The following is a 22950-nucleotide window of genomic DNA, read 5'->3' on the forward strand; positions in this document are numbered from 1 at the left end:
TGGCTCTGTATTAATATTCTCTGTGTGTGTTATGTTGCAGAGGCAGAATGGAGAGCTGACACCAGTCGCGTCTGTTAAGCACTTGAGCCATCGGCGCTTTGTGGCCACATTTCAGCTGGAGGAAGTGGACAGGAGTAGACAAGATTCATACCGTTGTGTTACTCAGTCGGCACGTGGCTCGGGAGTCTCCAACTTTGCTGAGCTCATTGTTAAAGGTAGGCTACTTCATGTTGACAGATTCTTCTCTTTTGTCCAGGTAAGATCTGTGAACAAAAAAAAAATGAAAAACACCTTCTGTGAAAAATAGTATTATGTGGACTATTGAGCCAGATGCTTAATATCATTTATTGGCATTCTTCACCTTCCATTTTTATGTGTTTCATCACAATATGCATCTACTGCTTCTAATCTGGGCTTAAAATGAAAATCATAAGCCAGAGAGATTCTGCCCTTATTTCTGATGCAGCAGGTCTGAACATTTTCATTACTATATGGAAATGACTTGAGGCTACTGTATATGACTTTCCATAAAATGAAGTACAATGTGATTATCTTTAGAGAGGAGCTGGTCTGTTTGGAAACTGTATCTTATGTTATTTGATTACAAGGTGGGGTGGCTTACCCACCACTCCACTATCAAAGACACAATTATCTTTTTGTCTCTCCCCCTCTGATGTGTTCTTACCAGCCCAGCCAGTGAAATTGTGCGTAAATCATATCCTGTCAACAATGCCCTAGACCACGGGGCTGTTTTAAACTTCTATTTAGGTCACATATGACTGGGCTAAGAATTACATTTGGTCTTGGGGTGAGCATGCCACAGGTCCCTCAGGTAGCCACTGATATTTACTAGGAAGGCCAGTCTTCTTTGAAAGCCTTTTGGGTACCACATTTAAAGGGTTGTACAGTGTACCCCCCCCCCCCCCAATGATGCAAGGAAACAAGTAACCTTTTGCCAGGCTTAATTTTTAAAAGGGCAACAGGGTCCTGTTTAACTCATCTTGGGACCAAGTGTTACCATCTGACATACTAAAGTGGTCACTCACCTCCATGATTTAGACCAATGCCTCCACAATCATTTTCCAAGGTCCCATAAGTCAAAACAAAGATTCTTATGGTCCCCCTTTCCCCTCCTAATAAATTAAAAGAAAAGAAAATTATAATTAAAATTCTTTGGGAGTGGCAATCAGCCTTGGGGACCCCCTGGAGTAAAACTAATTCCTCCTGCATAGGGCTTTAAACCCATTGACTCACTTTTATACTCAGACTAAGCTCTGCTTTTAGCAAACTGAAAAATTAAAGGGCACTTTCCTCCATAAAAAACTGAACCACAGAGAAGAAAAGGAGATAAGAAAAGGGTAGCTTGTTCTAGCCTTCTAGGAACTCAAGGTCCTTATATCCCTCAAGACAATTACTTTCAGCTTGTAGAATTTTCAAATTACACAACTTACTATGGCCCCTCAGTTTGTGAAGCAGTGCTTTAGATATCTCTAGCAGTTGTTGGGATGCCAGTGCTGTAATGTCCTGGGTGAATTTAGAGCATAGGCTCAGCCTTTGAAGAGCACATATGGAGCCATTTTCAGGTTAAGTGCCCAGCAAAGTGGGATCCCTTCTGGCAGTAACGGGATTTGAACTGGCAACCTTCCAGATACCAGTGCAGACCCTTAGCCTTCAAGCCACCACTCTGCCCTAGGATATATCTTGCTGTACCAGTACCTTTTCCTTAATCTGGCATCTAACACTGTTGGTAGCAGGTTGTTTTGCTTCTTTCTCTTTCCTTGTTGTTACCTCATTTACTATAAATTGATAAGACTATCAAACTACTTGCCTCTTCCAGTAATTTTGAGTGTTTATGTACATAGTCTAAGGGCGTTGTGGGATTGGCCTGTGACCGTCATTCATGTAGTGTGACATCTTCGGTAACGCGGGTCTGACTTCATAGTGGTAGGCTGTGATGTGTACAAGAGTTGACAACCGATGAGTGTTTAGCTGGAAGTAAAATGCGTATAATGCAGCCACAAAAAAATGCCAAATGGGTATTTTGGACTACACAAACAAAAGAGAGACTGTTCTGTCTGATTTCTCGTTTTTGCCATACTAGAATAGATTTGGAAAAAGAAAAAGACAGTCTGACACTCTGGCTAAACTTATCATACCTGGAAAACATTTTTACTTGTGCCAGAGCTGTCAGGTAGCATGTGAATTGGCTGACAAAATATGGCCAACTTGCAAGTCTTTTGAAATTTTAAACTGGGCTGAAAAGGTTCAAGACATTAGTGTAATCTGTCATTCTTTGTCTATTAGTTGTGTAGTCTGACATCCAGCAACTGTAGTCGCTATGTTTGACTTGCTCTCCGACTGTGTAGTTTGTGGACGATTGGAAGGACGCTCAAAACGTTGAGGAACTGTTGGAGTGCTGCTCTTTTAAAGTCCTCCAACCATTATAGCGGAGCCAGTTGCTTTCAGTGGGTGTCTTCTCATTGCTATGGGTGACAAAAGAGACAACAATGTTAGCGACTGTGTCCCCCTCTCACCCCAAGGTCATATCTATTACTATTACCTGTTACTTCCGATAAACCTGGAAGGCATGTGTGATAATATATAGTGTGCTGCCAGCCTTATCCTACGTGTCTCAAACTCCTTGGCTCTCTGTATTAAAGCTACAATCAAAAAAGCGTAAAGTTCATTTTAGTCATTACAGGATTGCATGCTATTGTTGCAGTCTTCTTCTCTTTTGTTTATTGTATCGAGCATTTTATTTGTTTGTAATGTTCATTTTCACTTCCAGATTTATTTTCTGCTTGCGTTGGTATTTTCTGAGAGAACAAAATGAGTAAGAGTTCTGGCAAACAAAACTGAACACAAACTTACTAAAACATACCGAGGGCAGAGATGACATTTATAATACTAAATTCATGAGCCTGTGGCCATAGAAGAAAAAGCAACTGCTTCACTTTTCGCTGTGTTTATTCTCACAGTTAAGTGCCTTCCCACTACTTAGTTTTTAGAATTCAATATTTAAACAAAACTCAAATTCAATTTATTTAACAAAACCTTTAATAAGAAATTAAGATGCTGTTCAAATGGTTGGCCTAAAGGCACTTGGGTTTCATGTAGCGACAGCACGTCACTTACTCCATAATAAAAGCAGACTAAGAGAAGTGGGTCATACACACAATGAAAGTTATTAAGATTCTGATTCTTCAGTGTCAGAGTGATTTGCAATAGTGTTTCCTATAAAAGGAACTATATGAAAAGAAGATTGACAGGTTACTTGGAATTCAGGCTCATTAGTGCTTCTGCTTCAAAAGCACCGTTCAGTCCTAGAGCCTGGCACATTCAGATCAATGCTAATTCAGTGATTTCATCGTGTGATTGAAAGGAAAGGATGTGCAGGTGAGATTATGCTTTTGAAATAATAGGAAACAAAAGACTTCTGTAGTTAAAACAGTGCAGGATTGGCTTAGCCTGTTATTATAAGCATCTGTTCTCCTGTAAGATAAAAATGAACATGGTTAGAAAGCATATGCTGTTGCCTCTGTAAGCTTGGTTATAGTAATAATAATAATTCTTTACATTTACAGTGGAACCTCGGTTCATGACCATAATTAATTCCAAACCTCTGGTCGTAAACCGATTTGGTCGTGAAACAAAGCAATTTCCCCCATAGGATTGTATGTAAATACAATTAATCCGTTCCAGACCATACAAACTGTATGTAAATATATTTTTTTTAAAGATTTTTAAGCACAAATATAGTTAATTACACCATAGAATGCACAGTGTAATAGTAAACTAATGTAAAAACATTTATTAACACTGACACAAACACCCAGGCTCCCTGCTCAGCTGCACGTGCTCTCTCTCTCTCTCTCTCTGTAACATTGCAGCAGTTCATGCTATAGCCTTACAACCCGATCGCTGTATAAACACTTTTTTTTAATGAGTTTTAAGCACAGGGGAAAAAAAAGAACATTTGAACAAATCCGAACTTTATTTAAAAACCAACCACAAGCAACCAAGAAAGTAACATTGCAGCAGTTCGCGCTATAGCCTTGCAACCCTATCGCTGTATAAACACTTTTTTTAATGAGTTTTAAGCACAGGGAAAAAAAAAGGAACATTTGAAAAATCTGTAATTTAATAAACCACCAAGAAAAGTAACATTGCAACAATGCACGCTACGAACCGATCGCTGGAAACAGAAGTGAAAACAAAATCAAGCCCTTCCTACCTTAATGCGTCCAGCTCTCTCTCTCCCGCTGCCTGTGTGTCTGCGTCTCTCTCTCGCGCTGCCTCTGTGTGTGTGTGTGTGTGTGTGTGTGTGTGTGTGTGTGTGTGTGTGTGTCGCGCTCTCTCGCTCTCTCTCTCTTGCTCGCTCGCTCCACAGGAAATGCACAGGGAGAGACTGAACATGTACAAACCGAAAGGGAAACTGGCTTGTTCGTATACCGAGTGTGTGGTCGTGAACCGAGGCAAAAGTTTGGTGAACTTTTTGGTCGTAAACCGAGTTGTACGTGTACTGAGACGTTCGTGAACCGAGGTTCCACTGTATATAGTGCTTTTCTCACTACTCAAAGTGCTTTGCGTAAAGAATGGAGAGCAACTTCAGCCACCACTAATATGTAGCATCTTCCTGGAACATGAAACAGCAGCCATTTTTTGTGCCAGTATGCTCACCACACGTTAGCTGTTAGGTGGTGAGTTGCTGAGAGAGAGCCGATTAGAGGGCTGTAATGACTAGGCCATGGAGAACAATTTAGCCTGGACATCAGGATACACCCTGCTCTTTACGAAGGATGCCCAGAGATCTTTTATGACTACAGAGAGTCAGGACCTGAGCTTTATGTCTCATCCGATGGACAGTGTCATTTCTATAGCACAGTGTCCCTGTCACTGCAATGGGGCATTAGGGTTCACATTCAGACCACAGGGTATGTGCCCCCCTGCTAGCCTTACCAACACCTCTTCTAGCAGCAACCCAAGTTTTTCCTAGACGGTCTCCCATTCAAGTACTGCCAAGGCCCGAACATGTTTAGCTTAGCTTCAAGTGGATGACTTCTTCTGAAGTACGTATCATTTAAACGCAATCATAGCATTTAGCTACCCAAAAAGAAGTATTTGGAAGCAAATTTCAGGAATAGGTCCCAAGAGAGGCATATGCCAGGCATTGCCACGCTGGTCAGAGAAGTTGTGTTGCAGGCCATTGTGGGTACCCCGGGGCCAGTATTGGCTAATTTTATACAGCACAGTCATACCTATTGTGTTCTACCTAATAACTTTATTTTAGCTGTGAGTGAGAAACCAAAATGTTCTAAGAAGCCATATTTCAATATTCTTGGCTTAATAAAAAAAATAAAGTGATACCATGCAGAAAATGCTCAAGTTTTTATTAAGCCCATCTCATCTTATAAGGACATAGCTGAAAGCAGCAGTTTGTTCTCAGTTTGAGAGTAATCGCTTGTGTGTTTGAAATGCAGACTGAATTGTTTTCCTTGATTTTCTTTGCTCTTTCGTGTACAAAACATAACATAAAACAACACTTTGAATCTCACTTTGTAGACTCTGACAAAAGAATTCAGCTGGCAGCAAAGGTAAGATCTCTGAAAGAAGAAATTTAAAACTGCATATACACAAAAACCCATAACTGCTTATAGTATAGCCTTATTTTACAGATTGAGGCTTTCTGGCTGAGTTGATAGATAGATAGATAGATAGATAGATAGATAGATAGATAGATAGATAGATAGATAGATAGATAGATAGATAGATAGATAGATAGATAGATGAAAGTTAAAAGATCAATAGCTCAGCCTGATGTAGCAGGGCTCAAAAGGAACGAGCTGCTGCAGTCAGAAGCACAATTAGCCACTTGTGCCAACGGGGCTCTCATTTAGCTTGACTGGCTGAGACTGATACTCTCTCCCCTCCTCAGCAGGGTGGGGGTCTGGCAGCCCAGTTGGAACAGCTTGTAGTGAGGGTGCCCAAGTAAAGAGAAATTAGTTACATGTGTAAAATGTTTGGGCATAACAGTTAACACTGTTAATTATTTTTAAATATTTTTGTGGAAACCAAAATTTGTAGGGTAGCATGTTGGCAGAGTGTTTCAAACCACTGCCTTACAGCTCCACAGCTCTGGGTGATGGGCACGTACAGTTTGCACATTTATTTTTTGAAGGCTGTGTTCATTTCCTGCTGATTTCCCTCCCAGCTCCCAAAGACATGCATGGTAGGTCAACTGGCTCCTGTGAATTGGCCCAGTGTTAGTCAGGGTGAATGAGAAATGAAGTAGACTGGTGCCACCTTGAACAAAGTTCTTCTGGGATATGCGCTGGTCTCTGTAATTGTGAAGTGGTTGTACATGTTAGAAAATAAATTGAAATGCAGTCTAGTGTAACATTTATTCAGAGATATGCAAGATGCAAGATGTTCCATGTTAATAAACAGAGGTATTTAATATTTTCTACCAGTTAATAAACATACTTTATGTTGCCAGTGTAGGAGTATTTCAATTATTTGTTTGAAAAATGTTAGATCCAATTTACAAAAAACAGGCACTGTTCTTGTTTTACCACAATTTTGCTGTCATTGTGTGTTCACAGCCTTTGTTTCTGCAGATGTATAAATAAGAAAGCATGCTTGGGGATGTCACTCTTCAAATTTTACCTTGTTGTTGTGTTCAGCAAAAGAGATAGATAGATAGATAGATAGATAGATAGATAGATAGATAGATAGATAGATAGATAGATAGATAGATAGATAGATAGATAGATAGATAGATAGATAGATAGATAGATAGATAGATAGATAGATGTGAAAGGCACTTTATAGATATTTATTTTGTACTTTTTTTGCCCCAAGGCTAAATTTAGTTTTTACTGAAGCACAGGAAATATACCAAACAACAACGCCTCTTAAACACACACAAGAATTACAAAAACAAAGAAAAAGTTCTGACTTGGCAGTTCCAGTCCCAGAGATGCATTATAAGGGCATTTTGCCGCAGGTATGCATTTCATCAAACGCATCTGCTGAATAATTTGTTGGCTGAAAGTCCTCCATGTTAATGGATCAGACAGAGGATATGCAGCATTGCTCATAATGGAACTCAGTTTTATCTTCTTTCTCTTTTCCACTACTGCATCCAGCGAGTTGATAGCGTGTCCCATAGCAGAGTCTGCCTTCTTAATCAGCTTGTAGATTTCATGGGCCTTTCCTGAAGTGATGCTGTCACTGGCCATCACAGAGTTGTAGAACATGTAAAGGATGTGACCACCCATATGAAAGGAGCACAGTCTCTTAAGAAAGAGTCTGCTCTGCCCTTTCTTATGTAGGCCCTTTGTGTTACTAGACCACTCCAGCCAGTCACTGATCTGTACCCTCCCCTCACCCCCAAATAATCTATAGCCACGCACCACCTCCACATGCACTCCCTGTATTATGACTGGGTATGGATGCTCTTTGGTGTGGTGAAAGTCAATAACCAGTTTCTTAGTTTTGCTGGTAATGGGCTGCAGACAATTCTCAAAGTTCTCCACTTGAATCCTATACTATCCTATACCTACAGTATAATGTCAGAAAAGCCCATTAGTATAGAATCGTCTGAGAATGTCTGCAAGTGACATGAACTGGTGTACTGGACAAGCAGAGAAGGTGACAGGACTGTTACTTATGGTTCTCACATCCACACATCACATCCATCCACTTCACAGAGAGTTCTTCAGCCTCACCAGCTGTGATCTGCTGCATAGATATAGTCCATCCTTCAGGACACCACAGGCCCATCCACCTACATATCCCTGTGCTTACCACATAACTAGGATGGCTAGATGGTGTTGAAGATTCTGCAGAAATCACAAAACATAGACCTCACCATGCTGCCATTTTTGTCCATTTTTGCCACTTGAAGGTGGACAATAAGGGTCACTGGTCTGTAGTCATTAGGTCAAGAGGCACCTGAATTCTTTGGAACTAGAACAATACAAAATGTTTCCACAGTGGATTCAGAGCCAAGTTGATTGATCAGTGAGGCAGTAGCGCTAACCGTGGGGCACCATACTTCCTTTTAAAATTGAATGAATTGTTATTTATGATCAATTGTACATGATGAAAAAAACTGCAAGCAATCCACAGGTTGTTCACTTTAAATGGCCTTTTTTCATTTTCTGCAAAGTAAAACCATGAATTACCATAATGCTTAGAGTGGTTAAAACTACAAACTCAAGTTGGCGAAGGAGCTCCCATTAGTAGGGGAAAGGCGAAGTCAATTTACTCACTTTGAAAGTGTTCAAAATTAATTATTAAATTAATAAGTTAATTATTCCTAGAAGCCCACACATGGAATATCATGTTGACTCTATTTGTCTTACAAATGCTCATATGGGCCATCCATAACATGTACGTTTAAATGACATTTCTCAAGAAGATCTTTATTTTTCAATTCCTCAGCCTGATTATAACCTTCTAACAATAAACAGACTCTGAATAAAATGATGTCTGACTGAACACAAATATAAATGCACTTGTTATTGAGGCAGATTCACTGATAACGGGATGAAGTGTGGGCGTCCTTCTTCCTGTAACTGAAGATTCCTGTACCTTCTGTTTAGTTTCTATTTCTGTCCTCTTTACTCATAAAAAAAGGTATTTCTGAACAGCGCATCTGTGCAAAGTCTGACACTCAGAAGTGTTTCTTACAGCTGCTACAACAGAAAAAAATACAGAATCGGAATCGAAGAGGAGACCAGCAAAGCACGAGAAAGGCCTAATGTGGCAGTCTCTAAATTCCATTGCTGGATCCTTATGGAGGGCAGGTTTAGCTTTAACGGCATTGTGAATTTGTTGGAGGTCTCTTGTGCCAACATGTCATAATCCTGTCAGCTTTTTTAAAGTGTTACACATCGCAAGACATCATCTGCATATTCTTTACTTTCCATTTATTTGGTTTCCTTGTATGAATTTCATCAAGCTGCAGCATGGATCATTTGTCAGGCAACACAAAAACAAGGACACATCTTGTGTATAAGGATTGTGTGAAATGCCTTTCAGAGTTCTAACTGTGGTGGGGTGAGGTTGGGCTCCATTCAGGTGGTCTCTTTCTACTACTTCTTTACTTTACTTTATGGACTGTTTACATTTCTTTAATAGCAAATTGTGCTTGATTTATAAATTGAAGCTAACAGAACCTCAAACTGAAGATAGATTTACACAAAGGGAAAAAAACGCCTTTCCTCCAACAGTGAGGGCAATGCAATTTCTTGTCCTGCTAGAGGCAACTTTTAGAGTCTGACAGGATTTATGATGAAAGTGCTTAAATGCTTTTAATTGCATGACTAAAACTTGAGAGGTTTAAATAAATATCCAGCGGAGGGTACCATCAATGATAAACCTTCAATCAGCACTTTATTAGGCATTCTGCATACGTGCCTGTGCCTACACCTCTGAAGTGTGCAGCACCGTGGAGACTACCTGTGCTTAATAATTGATCTGTAAAAATAGTAAGCGAGGCAGCCAGTGAGTGGGAGCTGTGCTACTCAGAGCACTTTGACTCTCCATTGAATCAAAGGACGATGGAATGCTGCTGTTGGAATGTGAAAATCGACAAAAAACATTAGAAGATTAGTAGAGTTCAAGGCTCATGTGAATATTCATACAGTCTGTCATGGCAGTATAATGACTAACAGCCCTTCCTCAAGGATCAACTGAAATATCCTGCTATATTCAGTTTTGTCTGTTGGTGTCGACATGTGACCTCTTTTCGGCTTGAGTCATTGACTTAATTTCACAAAGCGAGGTAGAGGCCACGAGTGTCAAAACAAAGGTTTTATGTTATAACTAAATTCAAGGGAGGGATAACAAAAGGGAGAATCATAAAAACAGAAAAGTAATGAGCAAATCTGCCACCTTTTCTGGCTTGGCTGCAAGGACTGCACTCCAGTTTGCCAGGCTGGGTGACTTACCTATTTGTGGGTGCCATTCATACGCCTTCAAAACGCTTCTAAACTTCAAATCCTACTGATCATTTTTGCTGAATACTCTGATTGGTTTACTCTTTTATCATAAGGGTGTAATTTTTCTCCACAAAATGTGATCCAAAAATGACCTAAAAATTAGGTTTTGGTTGGTCTAGAGGGATACAATTAGGGGCAAAGTGAAAAAAGCTTGATGTCTTGCATAACTAGACATCAGGAAGAGTTGAATGGTATATCAGATGTGTGTGGGTTTTTTCCATACCAGTGAGTCGGGAGGTGCCAGGGAAATAACTAAATTGATTTCAAAGCGTGCTTAAGGTTAATTCTTGTGAATATAATACATTATGAATGCAGTACACAAATAAATAAATGCACAATGAAATGTGGTAATAAATAAATAATAATATGATATGTGTACATAAATAATGAAATGTGCCATGAAATGTGTTTTTTGTTTCTTATTTATATTTGTAGTATTTCTTCATTTATTTATTTCGGTGACAATGCTCACAACATAAAATACATGAATACATGAAATGAAAACAGTCAGTTTCACCTGTCAAAGTTGAGAGGCTGAGCTCTAATGAGTTCTGTATTTTGATTGTTGGATTGCCTCAATCAAAACACAGCACTTGCCAGAGCGCTCCCTCTTGACTTTAATGTGTGAAAAGTTTCATGACACATTTAAGTATTTTTGCTCACATATTATCCATCCATCCATCCATTTTCCAACCCGCTGAATCCGAACACAGGATCACGGGGGTCTGCTGGAGCCAATCCCAGCCAACACAGGGCACAAGGCAGGAACCAATCCCGGGCAGGGTGCCAACCCACCGCAGCTCACATATTATGTTGATATTTATGTATCTATGTTCACAATATCTTTATTTACAGTTTTTGCAGATATATTTATTTAATGTTGTCCAAAGTATTCCACTGTACCAGTACACCAGGCTACATTTACATTTACATTTACATCATTTAGCAGACGCTCTTATCCAGAGCGACTTACAACAGTGCTTAGTAGTCTACGACTGTTCTTCAGTCTTTAAGGCTAGGATTAAATCTACTGTCATTAAACAAGTTACCGCTGACCAAGTTGTACACAAAACCATGCTAGAAGAAAATAGTAAGTTGTTAGTACAAATTTTTTTTTTTTTTTTTTTTTTTTGAGAAAAGGGTAGAAAAAAGTATGGGGACTTTAGTCCCCCAAGTGCTGTTTAGAGAAGTGTGTCTTCAGACGACGTTTGAAGATAGTGAGGGTCTCCGCTGTTCGTACAGCAAGAGGAAGTTCGTTCCACCACTGAGGAGCCAACACTGCAAAGAGTCTTGATGCATGTCGTCCTCTTCTTTTAAGTAAGGGTGGTTCGAGACGAGCAGTGCTTGATGTTCTGAGAGAGCGAGAAGTGACACGCTGCTTAACCAGTGCTGATATGTAAGGTGGTGCAGTTCCAGTTTTGGCCTTAAAGGCAAGTGTTAGGGCTTTGAACCTGATGCGGGCAGCCACAGGGAGCCAGTGCAGGTTCCGCAGCAGAGGTGTAGTGTGTGAGAATTTGGGAATATTAAAAATGAGTCTTGCAGCTGCATTCTGGATCAATTGAAGTGGTCGTGTTGCCTTTAGTGAAAGTCCAGACATCAGAGAGTTGCAGTAGTCCAGTTTAGAGATGACCAAGGTCTGGACGAGAAGCTGAGTAGCCTCTGTTGTGAGAAAGGGGCGGATTCTCCTGATGTTGTAAAGAAGATATCTGCAGGACCTGGAGAGGTTGCTGATGTGTGGAGAAAAAGACAATTCTTCATCTAGAGTGACACCAAGACTTCTTGCCGTTTTTGAGGGGACGATAACCGAGTTGTCAAAAGAGATTGCAAGGTCAAGATTCGGAGATGAGTTGCCTTTGATGTACAAGAGTTCAGTCTTGCTGGGATTCAACTTGAGGTGGTGGGAAGTCATCCAAGAGGAGATATTAGCAAGGCAGTTTGAGATGCGGGTTGAGACCTGCTGGTCATCTGGTGGAAAGGAGAGAATGAGTTGAGTGTCATCCGCATAGCAGTGGTAAGAGAATCCATGTCCAGCTATTACCTTCCCAAGAGAACCTGTGTATAAGGAGGCTAGAAGGCTCTCTATTTCTAACTCCTGAGCCTTCTGTTGCCCTTAAGTGGCCAGCTGCCTACTTTGGATGGACAGCAAGTCCAATATATTCTCATTTGGGACACGGTGAAATCTAGCAGCTGGGAAGCATCCTTCCTTGCCTTAGTCTTTCTATGGGAGGATCTGGGTTATTCACCCCATTTATATCCTGATGCTTGTGCTGGTGCTACTGTCCCTATCACCACCTTCTTTAACACTAGAATCCCTGAAGCCTACAAAAAAAGTCATAACCCTTGGATACATTAAATTCCTTCGCACCTCTCCATCAGCGTCTTTTGTTTTGCAAATGTGTTGATCAGCACAAGCAGCCTGCTATCCCATCCCCACCGCCGCAGTTTAAGTCTCTTTATCTGGAAGTGAGGTACCTAGAGTTGCATAGGGTAGATAATACAGTATATCGTTATTTGGAATATATGCAATTCATGTGTATTCCGTGTCTACAACAATCTGTGTAAATGTAGGTTGGCAGGAAATGCGAGGTAAGAGATGTTGAACACATAGCTAAAACAGAAACTTTTTTCATGTTATAGTACTAATGACAAAATTTTGACATGAAGTGTATAATGTGTGAAGACTGAAGTCCAAATATCAAATAAACACTTTCACAAAAGGTATACGTATAACAAAACAAGTGCGCTTTTATTCAGGAATATAACTGAAGAAAAAGAAATTGGGTTAGGGTACGACACTGACATGGCCACTTGGGTGGTGCAGCGGTAAGAACTGCTGACTCATAACCAAGAGGTTGCAGGTTTGATTCCAGTTCTTTCCTAAATTTATCTCTGCACCATTTGCTCTTCAAATGTCTCTATACTTAAAAGTCTGTCCCAATTTGTTTCTTTCAGACTTTGACACATTTATCAATATCAATATGACATTTATTTATGTAGTACATTTAAAAACAACAATAACTAACCAAAGCGCTGTACAGTCAAGAATAGTACAGTACAAAAGACAACAAAATAGACAAGCACAGCTCTTGTAATTAATAAATATACAAGGAATAGAAATGTGCTTTAAGAAGTAATTTAAAAATAGGTAAAGTAGGGGTCAGCCTTACATGAAGTGGTAATCCGTTCCAGAGTCTGGGGGCTACAACTGCAAAGGCACAATCCCCCCCTTACTTCAGTCTTGATTTAGTGACCACCAGAAGCAGCTGATCAGTATACCCGAGTAACCCTGATGGTATGTATAATTTTACAAGGTCAGAGAGGTAAGAGGTAGCTGGGCCATTTCTCACCAACTATGGAAAAACCTCATATGTCACATCTTTCAAGTTTTTGGCAAATTGAGAAAATGATGTCGCCCCATAATTAAGAACCTCTAGATTTCATTTTTCCTGAGCTTCATGTACACAATATTGTTTTTTTTTTTTTTTTGCATGAATCAACAACACCTGCCATTTAAATCATGCAGTCGCAGCATTTAAATCATGTGATTATAATCTGACATTTTCATTTGTAGGCAGTCTTTCCTCATTGGTCAGTGGAGTTTGCTAGGTTTTTGTCTTGCAGTATGTAAAATACTGTGTACATATTAGCTTCTTCCATTGTGCTATGACCGGAGTGAAGACATATTTGGCCATCACCACAACCTTATAACATCAGGAAAGACCTAGTAACTCCAAAAACTAAAAAAACTGGCAGTTTCTAGGTTTTTCCATTGCACATGAGATTTAGTACTTTATAAGAAAAGAATAAAATATTAAAATCAATCATAAAACAAACTGGGTACCAGTGCAGAGAGGCTAGCACATGGGGAAATATATTCTCGCTTGTATGTTCCTGTTGAAAGAGGTGCAGCATTTTGGACCAGCTGTTAACGTGAGATAGAAGCCTGGCTGACACAAACATAAAGCACATTACAGTAGTCAAGTCGGGACTAAATTGAAGCATGTATAACCCTTTCCAAATCGTGAAACAATAAGAAGGGCTTAACTTTAGATAAATGCCTCAGTTGAAAGAAGCTAACTTTAATTACTGAGTTTATCTGCTTATCTAAATTAAAATCACTATGCATTATTACACTCAAGATTTTTTTACAGTGGATCTTACATATGTTTTCATGGAGCTCAAGTCCATATGAGAGGCACCACTAACATCATTTGGCCCCAACATCAGGACCACAGTTTTACTTTCACTGAAATTTAAAATGTTTAAGGCCATCCAAGCTTTAACATCCTCAAGGCAGTCCAACACAACTTTTAAAAGGTAAGTAATCTGTGTATGATCTGCATAGCATTGAAACAAAATGTCATAACTTCTAAAAATGGACCCTAAACGAGGTATATAAAGAGAAAGAAAGAGTGGCCCAAGAGTAGAACCCTGAGGAACTCTGCAAGTAAGAAGCACTGAGGAGGAGACAAAATATCTAAATTTGCCTTACTTCAGTTAAATTTGTCAGTCTTAGTTATTTTTTTACAATCTCTGCCAAAACACTGCTGCACTTTTTATATTATGATGACTGGATCCTCAAGCTTTGTAAACTTTTTTTTAATGAGTTTTAAGCACAGGGAAAAAAATGAACATTTGAAAAATCTGTAATTTAATAAACCACCAAGAAAAGTAACATTGCAACAAATCACGCTACGAACCGAAAAATGAACATTTGAAAAATCCATAATACAAAAACTAACCATAAACCACCAAGAAAACTAACCTTGCATGAGTCAAGTTCTGGCATGAAGTGAGGACGAACTGGGTGGAGAACAATCCGGTCTTGTCGCAGTTGAAGACTTGTTGCGGGATGTAGCCTTCGTCCTCCACTAATTTTGTGAAATTTTTCACGAATTCTTTTGCAGCTTCAGCGTCGGAACTACCAGCCTCTCCATGCCTAACCACACTATGAATGCCACTTCTCTTGCGAAACTTTTCAAACCATCCTCTACTGGCTTTAAATTCCTCACTTTCGCCACTCGTAGAAGGATAGTTTTGCAGCAAATCGCCATGAATCTTCCTGGCTTTCTTGTATAACATCGCCTCGCTTACGCTGTCCCCTGCAAGTTACTTCTCGTTCAGCCACACTAGCAACAGTTTTTCCACCTCTTCCAGCACTTGAGGCCTCTGCCTGGTTAACGCTGTAACTCCTTTTGCAACATCAGCTGCTTTAATAGATTCTTTCTGCTTTAGAATAGTTGAAATCGTAGATTTTGACTTCTTGTACTCGGCGGCAAGATCAGTAGCACGAACGCCACGCTCATATTTTTCAATAATATCTTTCTTTAATACGATTTCAATTTTCTGTAAAACTTTCTTCTCACCACTCTTCACTTGCTTAGAAGCCATGGTTAACTGCAAAAGCACATGAAATACTGTAGAGCAGAAAGAGTTCACAGGTAAAGCACGCACGTCTGACTGAGAACAATGAACAGGGAGAGGCTGAACACGTGCTTAAATACAGTAATTGGCACGTATGAACCGGAAGGGAAATGAAATAGAGCACAAAGAGTTCACAGCGAAAGCACGCACGTCTGACCGAGAGCAATGCAACACGTGCGGAAATCATCGGTGCGCACAAACTGAAAGGGAAACTGGCTTGTTCGTATACCGAGTGTGTGGTCATGAACCAAGGCAAAAGTTTGGTGAACATTTTGGTCGTAAACCGATTTGTACGTGTATCGAGACCTTCGTGAACCGAGGTTCCATTGTATGATCGTGCCAAAAACCAAAGAGATAAGTGTAAGCCTTAGAAAGAAAGTAGTGAATGCCATTCTTAAGGGAGAAAGCACATCTGCCATTTCCAAGCATTTCAGAGTTTCCAAAACAGCTTTACATTGCATCATCACAAAGAACATGGAGACACATTTCGTTAGAAACAAAAGCAGGTGGTCACAGTTGCAAGATATCTAAAACTTCAGAGAGGAAAATCATCAGACATACCAACAAGAACCCCTGGATCTCTGCAAAGATAATTGTTACTGAACTAACCTCTTCTGGACTCAAAAAGTTCAAGGTCATCACCCACACAGTGACATATCAAAACATGGGAATGAGTTTGCACTGAGTCCGATTTAAATGTGTGCCCAGTCGAACGTGTATGTATGTAAATCAGGGACCATGGGTCCTTCCTTCTGATGGCACTGTGATGTTCCTATATTGTGAGTGTTTTTGGTGTTTGTCCCACATATACAGCTGGGCATGAATCACATGGTATGCTGTAAACTGTGTTTTGTGTCTCTGCTGCCGATGTCCAGCTTTTAGCATTAAAAAGGACTGTGTGTGGACTGTGTTTGTAGGCTTGTGTGCTGTTTTGTTGCCTGTTCTGGAGAGGATATGTTAGGACACTATTCAGAAGCTTTCTCACACATATTAATACTAAGGAGAATTAAAGTCGCTATCAATTCCAACTGTTCACATCAAACGGCTACCCAAAGACATTCATCAGACAGTGCTTACACAGGAGACACCAGAGACCCCAGCAAACAATCGACCCCCCCATCCCTCCTTATAATCACAGGGATAGCACGTATCCTTATATATAAGTGATTTGCTTTGTCGGGGGTGTGGTGACAGTTAGTTGGGATGATGCATATATATTCTGTTACAGGTCTATGATTAGAACTAAATGAGTACAGTATATGTGTTAACATTATAATGAGTAATTATTGAAACAGAACATTAGACTATTGCCTACTGTTGTTGGGTTACTTTTCCTTAAATAAAAGTTTTTTTTGTTATGCTTTGCTTTCTCACTGTCAGGCAGCTTTACTTTTTTTTTTTTCCCTCAATACTACACGAAACCCAATAAATATACCTTTTTTCTTCATTATGTCATCCACTTGCTCTCAATGCATGATGCACGTGATCTTTAAGTGCTTAGCAAAATTGCCAAAATTAAGACAAATATTAAATCTGCCTATTTTTAGATGCTATAATTTGACAGTAAATTCAGATTTCCATGCAAATGCTTACACGCTTCAAATTCTTTATATAAAATGCTTACCAAATTTCTAGTGTGCATATCCTCCAGTCTTTGTATCTGCCTTATCACAACATTGACAACTTCACTGCATTGCTAATTACAAAGCCATGGCTTTTAATAGACAGTGATGTGATGATTTGATGGCGTCTGGTGTTTAATTAGAAGAAGACACATCTTTTTGAGCAGTACTTGACATCATAGTAGCTGGGATTCATTCTTTTTTGGACCTCAGTGTTGCCAGGGCTATAGGCAGTTAAAGGACACAAGTCACATTGTAAGGAGCACAGGCAGAATTTACACTGATAAAGTAGACTCTTCTGTCTCTTCAATTAGGACTTATACCACCACCACCAGGGGACTCCATGCACCATAAACCCAAAAAGATTAGAAGGAGCGCCTGTAAAAAGGAGCAAAAAAGTTTGCCTTGAGGGAAAAAGTAATATGCTTCCCAGAATTCTTAGAGGGCAGTTGATTTGGTGCTTAACAGAGTTGAATGTGCATTGTGATCAGTTAAGAGTAGACCTCTGAAGCATAGAACATGGAAGTTGAATGTTGTCTAAAGAGATAGATTGTAAGGGATGAAAGGTGTTAGATTAAGAGTCCCAAATATTTTTTGTAACCAATTTTTATTGAATTTGAAATGAATAGAAGTGTCCAATTGTTAAAGGTAACATAACATCAAGAAACGATAAATCATATACAGTAGCAGAACTGGATCCCAATAGCTCCTTCCCACCTAGCCTCAATCCCCCTCCAAAACTGAAGCCAAAAAAAGTTAAGACATTCCTGTGCCCCTCTTCCAAAGCACCCCCATCCAGAAGAAAAAGGTTGAATGACAAAATTAAAAAAGCAACGTTACATATAATAAATAGAAAACATCCCACCGCCATTGTAGTCTTTGACCAATGAAGCAGTATGCTCCCAATTTGAAATTGTCATGTCAAAAAATCCATTTATTTGAGCTGCTGATAGCTCTAGCGTAATTAAGGTAACATAGCAGGACCTCCAAGCATTCAAAGTGGTACTAGCCAGATTCTTCCCCCCTAGAGACCAACAACATTTTAGCAGCAATTGAACATAAAGAAATAACTCGCTGATGAAAAATAGTAAAGGAAAAGGCGAAGAAATCTGAAAGTGATAGTAATTGATGAGACAAGGAACAGATATCCTGAGAATAGCAGTAGCCTAAAAGGAGACAGAAGACCAGGGAGTAGCCACAGGAGGACAGCCCCAAAATGTGTGGAAGATGGTTCACAACGTGTTAAGTGAGCAAAGTTTACAGAGCAGCCCGGACTGTAAACCCGGTAATCTACAAGTAAAATAAGCATTGTATGTGCTGCTGAGAATCATTTATTGCGGCGAGCTTAACCTTTTTAAAAATAGTTCACCGGCACATACATTCAGATGAGAAGATCCAAAGCTCATTTCCACATAACAGGGGCAGGCACCCTGCCTCTTTTGCTTGTTTTTTATGTTTTTATTCTCAACGTTTTTTTTACTTATTGATTTTCCATTGTACCCCTTTTCATCCTCCAGTAAATTTTGAGGAATGTATTCTATAGCTTACTTCTTTTAGAACTTTCAGCTGCATGTTTTAAGTTCTCATCTTCATCCACAATATCATTCTTAGAAACAGGAGTTGCACTTATTAAAAATCGCTTATTTTGTTATAATCAGGATGTTAGGGCATGCTGCTAGCATTTTTTTACCTTTTTTTTTGTTTCAGCCATCTCTGAATTGGGGGTTGAGGACTTTCTTTTTTTGATGTTGCATTTTTGTTACCCTGTTGTTTCCCATTTTTCTCTCTTTAAAAAATAATAAAAGAAAGTGTTTACAAAAAAGAGAAGCATGATAGATGGAATAGCAGTGGACCAAACATAGGTCCTTGAGGAACATCACAAATCATAATCAGCGCAGAAGTGAATTCACCATTATTGTTCTGTCAAAAGGGCAGTAGGATAGATGGAAACGTTATTGAAAAACAGGCAAAAGGTCAGAACCATTGAAAAAAACGCAAAGCACCAAACACAAAACAGTATAAAAGAATCATCATAAAAAAAGAGGAGTAAAGAGGTCAAATAACAAGCACACACAAAAATCTCTTCTATAGTGTCCACACTTTGGGAACACCGTAAAAGTGCCCATGACCTTTACATCATTGTGACACTGACGATGACATCCCGTGGTGGGTGAATCTGGCCATCCTAACATAGTAACATTTTGGTAACCGAATACAAAATGTCCACAAAATGGCAGCACCTTGAAAAACAAAATGAAATCATGGAAAAGCAAAAATACAACAGAAAAACATATTAACTTCATCAAAATTAAACAAAAAATTATAAATGATAACAGAATTAGATTCTGCATATAAAAATGCTAAACTGGATTTATTGAAGGTGGACATTTAGCTTCCTACCCTTCTTACCTTTGACGCCGGTTTAATGTAATATATTCAACAATAAAGTCTAACACTCCACACTCCAGAGATCCTATTATCTGTGGATCAAGAAAAAATTCATTTAATATGGTTGAATGGGACTTCTAACTCACCACATTGCACAAATTTGGGGTTGGCCCGAACATATGTGCATGAACCAAACGACTGTATGCCAGTCCAGAAGCCTCAATTTGTATTAACAACATTATTTCAGACTACTTCAAACTAGAACGGATGCCTCCGTCACCACTGCTATTTGCAGTCGTCCTTGAGCCATTGGCTGTTCACTTTCGAAATGCATCAGAGATAAAGGGGCTTATCAGAGAAGGACTTAAACAAAACATATTACTATATATGTACGGTATATATCAGATCCACAAAGTTCTGTGCCCGCAGCCCTAAGTACTAGCCGAATTTCAAAAGATATCAGGACTCAAAGCAAGGTTATTATAATTTTGTCTTTTTATATTAGTTTTTATTTCTATATTATTTCTCATCATACTTGGAAATTCAGTTTAGTTTTAGTTTTCCTTTATCGTGTATTTTCTATTAATTTCAATATTATTTATATATCTATTAATTTCACTTTTACTTTTAGTAATGATAAGGTTAAAGAGCTACTATGGAGTCTAGTTTTATGTCACAATCAAAAAGAACTGTACACTTAATTGGTTTGGATATGAGTTTAATGTTAGTGAAAGCTTACTACACTACATGGTTTACTATCTTGTATCATTTTTGTCTGATAAAAACAAGCATAATCAAACCTAGATACTGAATATGAACAATTTTAAACAATTTTATAATATTGTGCTGAACAAATGTGTTGACACGTTTCATCTTTTCCTTTTCTTGCCTGGAATGAGTTAATTTGTGATGAAATTTAGGTGAATTTTAAGGTTTGAGGGTTTTTACTCTAAATGTCTACAGCACACAACATATCCTGTTGTAAGACAATGTGCTTACAATTAATGCCTTCAATATTCTGCCACCAGATTATTTTCACAATATCAGAAAGATTGAGCAGTGAATAAAAAACTAAAAAGATTAAATTAATAAATACAGAATAAATACAAAAACACATAATTAGGTTTAGTTTTTCACCAGTTTGCAGACTCTCTTCACCTACCTACCTGTAGTTCAGTACAGTCATTACCAACTGAGGAGTTTTACATTTGTATCGCTTCGTTGTTAAATGACCTTTTTAAAGCAAAACTGATTGGTCAGCAACAATATGCTAATCTTGTATGTTGACCTTGTCAGTCTCTCGATCAGAGCCATTTTATTTTCAAAAAGGATTTTTCCTGTTCAAAGTGGCAAGTGAATTATTGTCAACAAAACGCAGACACTTGAGGAATAAACTGAAACATTACTCAGTCATGATTTTTTTGTCCATACGGTAAAGGTTTTGTTGAACAGCACATTCTGACTTCAGGTGTTTGAATTACATCTTGATATACAAAAAGCACAAAGAAATGCAGCAGCTCATCATAACGGACATTAAACTCACGCAGCGTAGAATTTAGCTTAGTGTGTACTGCTGTATTAATTGCTGTGTACGTACTGTATCTTGGGCTTAATCAGAATTACAGCTAATATTAGTGCTGGGCGGTATACCGATTCATACCGAAAACCGTTTTTTATTTTTTTTATGATATGGATTTTTCTTATACCGCAACACCGGTTTAAATTGCCTAAACGACGTTCAGAACGTGGCGCAGCGGGAAACTGTTTAAGTGGGGTCCTTTTTCACTGCTACACCACTAAACACAGATTTGTTGCAGTAGGGCTCTTTTTCACTGTCTACACCACCAAATAGTGGGCGGTAGCATAATGTATGCCGCGCGGTGAAAATGGACAGAGAGCATTCTGAAACTGAACTAAAAGTAAAGTTGAACATGTGATTAACAGAAGAACTTTTGCCGAAAAAAAGGAGTCACATCCGTCGCCTGGAGATACTTTAGTTTTAAAAGGTCAGATGTGTAAATACTGTTTCTATACTACTGGATAATACTGCAAGCCAAGTTGTACTTGTTTTTGTACTTGCTAGTGTATGTTTTGCTTGTATTCATTCTGCGATGTGCTATCAACTCGTTCAGAGATGGGCGCAACTCTGAATGGATGGCATAATTAAACATGTATAACGAAGATATTTTTAAAGTTCTGAACACTCCGTTGGCTGAGTTAATAACTAGTTTTAATTTCACAAAGACGTTTATCGTGTGGTGATTGGTAATTATCGTGTGGTTTTGGTAGAGAGCAGGAATATACTTCTGTGCGGTGATTGCTGCAGGCGCCTGCTCTTAGTGCGGAGGAAGTCAGTTTAAGAAGCGTAGTGATTAACGACTGGGTCGGGGAACACTTAACACAAAGTATTTGATGTGCTGCATTAACTTGTGACGGGGTTTGAGAAAATCTAGTAAATTAAACATTGATTTTAGGATGAAGTTTAGTTTACAACATTCTACTTTAATTATAAAATAAACTGAGAATAAAGTGGAAATGTCGACTTTAATCTTGACATAGTCAACATGTCAAATTTATTCTCGACATATAGTTTGTTTTTTTTTCCTTGTCCATATTTGTTTTTCTTCACAGTGGCCCTAATGCGCTTAAATAGGGCTAAACCACAAACAGTATTATAAATGCAAGTTGCAGTTTTTATTATTTATGTATATAGCTTAGCTTGAAGCAAGGTCCATATTAACGTAGTTTGCCTAAATGATGGTACAGTTGGTAAGATGTCATCACCAAGATTGCACTTGTTTTATTTTATTTTAATTTGGTGAATACTGTGTAATGCACCTGGGCTTGAAGCCTTGAAGTAATGGTGCAACTATCAGTAATACTATTATGTATTTTATTATTATTATTTATTACTTTAAATATTATGCAGTTTAATGATGGTAAAATTGTTTAAAAAGTCACTTTAACGTGTCAGTGGACAGAGATTGTTAACATTAACAAAAAGTGTAGTTGGTTTACAAAAAATATTTACTATTTATTCCTTTTCTAAGACGTGTTCAGTGCAATCCAACTTTTGACAAACACCTCTGGATATTTTACTAAGTCTAAATGCCTCTTTGGATGGTTGAAAATATGTTGTCAAAATCATAGTTTAAGCTTTTGCAAAATTTGTTCAATTAAAGGTTCTATATTTTGAGTGCATCTGTCATGCAATGTGATTCCTTCTCTTTAGTACCACCCCCTTGAAAACTATCACTTTATGGGGCCATGCAAACCTGGATTAATACTTGTGTGCACATTAAAATGTCTTTTTGTACAATGTACAATTCTCATAACAGTCTAATAGGTTATTCTTAGCCAGTCTACTGCAGTAATTGCAGTGGAAAATGTGGTTAACATCCACTCATGCATGGGGGAAAAAATACCGTCTAATACTGTGAAACCGGCAGAATTTAGAAAAATACCGTGATGTAGAATTTTGGTCATACCGCCCACCTCTAGCTAAT

At 38.7% G+C, this 22950-nt stretch overlaps 1 protein-coding gene across 4 annotated transcripts in view; it reads left to right on the forward strand.

The window, feature by feature from the left end:
- The window catches only part of LOC114664826 (receptor-type tyrosine-protein phosphatase U-like), a 1094815-nt gene that overhangs the window by 722593 nt on the left and 349272 nt on the right, over positions 1-22950 (forward strand). For all 4 annotated transcript variants that reach the window (XM_028819112.2, XM_028819113.2, XM_028819114.2 and 1 more), the window contains exon 6: positions 41-215. In XM_028819112.2, the coding sequence (XP_028674945.1) occupies positions 41-215 (175 nt within the window). The remainder of the gene's footprint in view (positions 1-40; positions 216-22950) is intronic.

Source organism: Erpetoichthys calabaricus, chromosome 14, assembly GCF_900747795.2.
Source record: "Erpetoichthys calabaricus chromosome 14, fErpCal1.3, whole genome shotgun sequence".
Classification (NCBI taxonomy): domain Eukaryota; kingdom Metazoa; phylum Chordata; class Cladistia; order Polypteriformes; family Polypteridae; genus Erpetoichthys; species Erpetoichthys calabaricus.